Below are 5,393 nucleotides of genomic sequence, written 5' to 3'. Positions count from 1 at the left end.
AGCTTTTTGTGTTTGCAGCTTCTGTTTTGGTGAAGTGGTTCCATCGCCTTTCCTTGATATTTTTGACCATGTGAATGATCAAACTCCATCCTTGACATCTCTACCTCGTATTGGGAGCCTTGCTTGCATCATTTGAACACATATTTGCATTATCTTGCTCCACGAAGTACCTAAGAAAATAACAAAGTTAAAACGATCTTTTTAAAAGAAAATAGCTAAGTTAAATGCAAAGGTTAAACTATAAAATCATCACATTTTATGCTCCTATCAAAGGCACCTAGCATCATCTCTCAGAATAAATCCAACACAAAACTTGGCTATATATGGTAACAAAATTCTTACAAAGAACACACATCTCTTCAAATGGTCGACTCAAGCCAACAAAATTTCACAACAAGAAGACTTGATCAACATTCTAAAGAGAAGTATTTTTTTATCAGTTAGCAAACCATCTCGATTACGTTAGCAAATTAGTAAAACACACACCCATTCAGTATTCAGACTGAGGTCTATGAGAGTATCCCAACAAAGCTAGACTACTTTCTCGCCGCAGACACACGAATCAGAAGATCTCTCAAACCTGTTGGCTACAAACTGGTGAGAGTTGAGACTCATGTACATAAGGGGTTTTATACTAAGCAACTCGATCAACTTTACCACACGTGAAGAGAAGTACTTATGATTTGATTGTGGCAGCAAATAAAACCATAACATATTTTATGGTTCTTTTAATCTTAGAGAACAAAAGATTTAAAACTTGGAAATCTAACCAACAATATGGAGAGATACATGGGTGATTGGTGATCAAAGGAGGTTTCACATAAAACCATGAGCTCAATTAAAGTGTATGCACACATTTCGTGTTGTCTATGGTCCTAGGGATCAGGTGTATCCTCTGAAATATCATAATCACATTGCCTATTCCAAACTGCGTAAGCTGAAGGAATCCTCAACCAAAGTGACAAACAGATGGACCGACCAATTTCTTAGCTATGCAGTATTGCAAGAAAAGGAAAGAAGTATCTGATTGCAGAACAATTTACATGGTCCACGTACAGTAAAGCAATGCACCATGAATGCTTTCAGAATGAGAAAGAAAGGAATAAGAATAGAGAAAATAAAAGTATGAAATTTTGTGAATCAGAAATGTGCTTGCAATGAGCAGTTCTTGCCTTGTCTTTTGTTTAGGGTTTAGGGTTAAGTGTCAGCGTGAGTCATGTCATAACGTTAGTTGTAATTATCTCATAGTTAGTACGTACCATTTGTATCCATGTAATCCTGTTTATATACCTTCATTATTGCGAGATGAATGACATATCAGCAATCTCATCTCGTTATATCTGCCTCATCCTCGAAGTATAGTTTTGAAACACAAAAGCAATAGCTTCATTACATTGCTGACTTATTTTCTAATCGAATCTTCTACGCACTAGAGAAATACATGTGCAACTACATTAGGCAATGTTTTTTCCACAGAAGTCAATGTCAGACAAGGACTTGACCCACTCAATCAGGATATTAAGTTGCATGATAAAGGCAATAGATACAAACAGATAAATTGGATGGGATCGTGTTCATTTGGTCCATATCATCTCCATCACTTTCTGTTTATGTTATGATAGAAGAATTTGAGGTCGGAAAGTAAGGAGCTTTCACACAACTAAAAAATTTCACTTGGAGATATCATTTTAGTTTTTATTGCAATTTTCGCTCCATATATACACAACAGCAACTTACATACTTGAGACTACCAGGAGACCATATATCGAAAATTCCCTTCTTCCAACTCTTTCCCAACCATGACTATCTAGAAAGCTAGTAAGATACTACACAATGATAAAATTTGTAATCCACAGGTAAATAACCAAGATTCTGAGATTTCTAGGAACCTATAGAACTAAATGAATGAGGAACCTAGAACTCACGATCTGGGAAAAGTAAAGGAGCCACAAGAGACCAAACGTATAGTGCAGCAGTAACCCACTCTGTACAGATTCGGACCCAAACTGATGTCCAGCCAACGTCTATAAGGTCTGAGCTCTCAGCTGAGTTGGTCCAACCCGAAAGAAGCATGGCTGAATACATGCTAGCCAAGGCAAATATCAGGTGGAAAAATGTATAGGAATAGCTGACAGGTTTTGCTTCTTTTTCATTCTTGTCTTTCCCTTCTTCCAACTCTTTCCCCTCAAGAAGAGGTTTCTTTTCAGCTGCGCCACAAAATGGAACAGGTTTGCAAAGGAAGTTAATATGTGACAAACAAGCATGAGACCGCTTTGATGTATTGCAACATTAAGGACAAAATATATTTATTTTGAGTACCTGCCCTGGGTGAAGACGGTGGTGACAGAAAAGTTGTTGAAGATCCAGCACGCAATGCAGAGTACAGAACTGAAAGAATGGTCGTCGCCATCCCAAGAAGAAGAGTACCTACAGAGACCGCGCTGGAGTGGTGAAGACCATTGCAAGCATAGTCACGAGGCTCACTGGAAAGAGCCGTGTAGCACACATAAGCACTATAAACTGATATCACCGAAGCAGGAAGGAGGCTGCCATTCACCTGTTTGAAATTCCAGGCAAAATCATCTGGGGGGTTAACTCTTAAAATATGACCCGACATTAGAACAAACCTACAAACTACCAAGTCACAATTTTTCAAAAATTGACCATATCATGTAAACTTCAATTCACCAATACAAATTTTGCAGTACCCATGCACTATATGGTGGGACAAGATATGATGAACTTGCCAAGAAAAGATAGGTAAGAGTCTTAATGAGCCTAGGCAATGCTTTTCGTTGATTCATGCAATGCAATTCAGAGCCATTTAGTATTGCCCAAAATCCTAACTCACCAGGTGGTATATTAATACCAGAAATATATGGTAATGATACCTAATTACTCCCAAGAGAGCATGGTCATATACTATTTGGCTACTTGCGTAGTATACATGGATAAGTTCATCGATTAACATATGGGGAAAGACATCTTACATGAGTTTCACATTGATGACGTTTACCATTTTATCCTTACCGTTGGGTGTAATGCAATCACTGCAAATGCAAATGCAAGAACCATGGTCATGACAATGAAGAAGACATTAAGGCCACAGTCATTGCCAGAGGGGTTGAACCAAATGAACAGAATGCCTGAGAATGCAAATGCTGCAATATAGCATCCAATCGATACAGCAAGCAAAGCGATATACCTGAAATATATACATCTATACAGTTACAACTCAAAGTGAACCAGTAACAGAGGAAACGATAATAGTAGGACTAAACTCACCATTTTTGTTCATCTTTCTCTACCCATGCATCATTCCAGGAGTGAGTAAAGTCTAGCAAGATAATCACTTGAACCAGTAAAAACAGGCCTGCCCCAAATTTTGATAGATCTCCTGCACACAGATATACTAGAGATCAACTACTCATTTCAGCATAAAATCACAGGGACAGGGAACGGATAATAATTTTTCCGGTTACGAGAAAATCACCAGTGAGAATCAGAAGATTCATGACAGGAAGAATAACATTGAAGTGTTAACCCATTAACTAGTATCCAAAGTGTGAATACCATATGCATCATGGCTGTATAACCCGGCCCTCAAAGTGCTAAAATCCCTCCAATAAAACTACTAACTAACTACACTCAAGTAACAGATATTTTTTCTACCATCTGGATTGTAGTCTTATTTTGTTATAGTAAATATATAGCAACTCAATCGAAATTATCAACTCTAGACTTCACTTGATTAAATTTACTCCTAGGTGGACATGGAAATGGTGGATTCTAAAACCCATAATTCCCATGTATGTTCCACAGCCTAAAAACAATTCCATTCCCTGGTAAAGTGCATCACATCAGGAATGACAAAAGGCATTTACACTTCTTTTATCTTTCAATACCCACAAGTTGCATATCATAGTGCCAAGGACATGTTTGCTGGGAGAATATGAGCTTATGGAAGGTAACAGAGCCATTTACTTCAGCATAATCCATACTGACAAAACCCTATTTTTATAAACCTAGTGCAATGTTACACTTTAGTGCAAAGAATACTCTTCAGTCTTTCCAGGGAAAATTTACTGCTATTAGAATTTAGGGTTCATTTGCTACAGCATGCAAATCATTTATTTTTCCTTAGTTCATGTTAAGCACACTAATGAAGCAAGGTAGTATCATGACATTCTCCCCCCTCACCAGGTCAAATAACAGAAGCAGAAACTATTGACATCCAGGAACTAAAATCAAACCTATTTAGCAAATGAAAACTAACCGTAGATGGTGATAACTATGTCTGGAAGGAAAAACATGAGAATGATAAGTAAAAGCCAGATGACCATCTTGGCAATCCATCCACCATGATGCCACCCATCTCGCCGGTCATTTCTATCCTTCACACCAATCATTATAAGCGCAAGTATCGCAAAAAACAAGAAATTCCCCATGCTGACCCGAAGAACTGCTTGTGTTTGATACCATGCCTTGGTGTGAGTCTCCGAAGAGCTTATCCCTACCCATACCAAAAGGCACATGAGACAATCACATCACACAGTGACAAACAATGTCTAGAGGTGTAACGAAACTCACATAAATCTGTATTAGATCAAAATTTCTGACATTACCAAATTTATAATGGAAACTTTAATAATGCGACCATCAATCTCGAAACTTTTTTCGAATAATCTTCATTTCATTCATCATGTTTAGTCAGTGATATAGACCCAATTCTTTTCATCTGGGTAATTAATCGCAGGATTCATAATCAAAACAGTAACTTCAACAAGCATCCCACAACGAACCGAAATAAATCAAACCCAGTTCATAAAGCTCGGAGCTCAATACTGTACAAACAACCTAAAAATCCAAACTTGATTATCATCTTCAATAATTAAACAATTCCACCACATACCCAATAAAAACCATCTCCTAAAACGAAAAGGGGGTCGGTGAGAAATCGGACTAACTCACATGGGATTTTCTCCAGGAGAGGAGCTCCAACTTCTCTTAGAATCCAAGTGACGACCAAGGAAAGCCCGAAGAGTCCACAGTAGCCGAGTCTGGCGGATTTGCTGGAAATCCCGGAGGCGACGGAGGAGCAGAGGCCGCAAGTGGAGGCAGCGCAGCAAGAGCACAACCACGACATCTCTCTCTGTGTTGTCTGAGGAAGGAGACCGAGTGTGAGTCTCTGGAACTGACCGGTAGCTCTGGTTAGGTGTTGAGTAGAGAATTTTGGCACGTAAGTTTGAAATTGGGTTGATCGTGACCGTCGGATCTTTGCATGATGGAGGAAGAAACAGAGGATATACAAAGGACGGTACGGTAAAAGGTGTTCCCAGAGTTTGGGGTAATTTACGTGGACTGGCTCTTTTGAATATTTTTCGTTTTGCTAT

The 5,393-nt window shown here is 38.6% G+C and overlaps 1 protein-coding gene across 1 annotated transcript; it reads right to left on the bottom strand.

Moving 5' to 3' along the window:
- Nucleotides 1-1,652: 1,652 nt before the first annotated feature.
- LOC101293771 (probable serine incorporator-like) lies at nt 1,653-5,176 on the bottom strand. Its single transcript, XM_004296902.1, has 6 exons — nt 4,972-5,176; nt 4,277-4,513; nt 3,286-3,397; nt 3,031-3,205; nt 2,320-2,557; nt 1,653-2,207 (listed from the first exon to the last, which is right to left on the bottom strand). The coding sequence occupies exons 1-6, from the start codon at nt 5,144-5,146 to the stop codon at nt 1,915-1,917; spliced, it is 1,230 nt and encodes a 409-aa protein (XP_004296950.1). The 5' UTR covers nt 5,147-5,176; the 3' UTR covers nt 1,653-1,914.
- Nucleotides 5,177-5,393: the final 217 nt, after the last annotated feature.

The sequence above is a fragment of the Fragaria vesca genome, linkage group LG4 (assembly GCF_000184155.1).
Source record: "Fragaria vesca subsp. vesca linkage group LG4, FraVesHawaii_1.0, whole genome shotgun sequence".
NCBI lineage: Eukaryota > Viridiplantae > Streptophyta > Magnoliopsida > Rosales > Rosaceae > Fragaria > Fragaria vesca.
The sequence above is the reverse complement of the archived record's forward strand: the minus strand, read 5'-3'. Positions and strand labels throughout refer to the sequence as shown.

What these genes read in the sequence shown, in the direction of transcription:
- LOC101293771 (XM_004296902.1), bottom strand. Translation starts at nt 5,146, where the DNA reads ATGTCGTGGTTGTGCTCTTGCTGCGCTGCCTCCACTTGCGGCCTCTGC. An exon ending in TCTCCTGGAGAAAATCCCAT is followed by an intron (nt 4,514 to 4,971) that starts GTGAGTTAGTCC and finishes TGGTATGGGTAG; the next exon opens with GGATAAGCTCTTCGGAGACT. An exon ending in ACCGTCTTCACCCAGGGCAG is followed by an intron (nt 2,208 to 2,319) that starts GTACTCAAAATA and finishes TTTGTGGCGCAG; the next exon opens with CTGAAAAGAAACCTCTTCTT.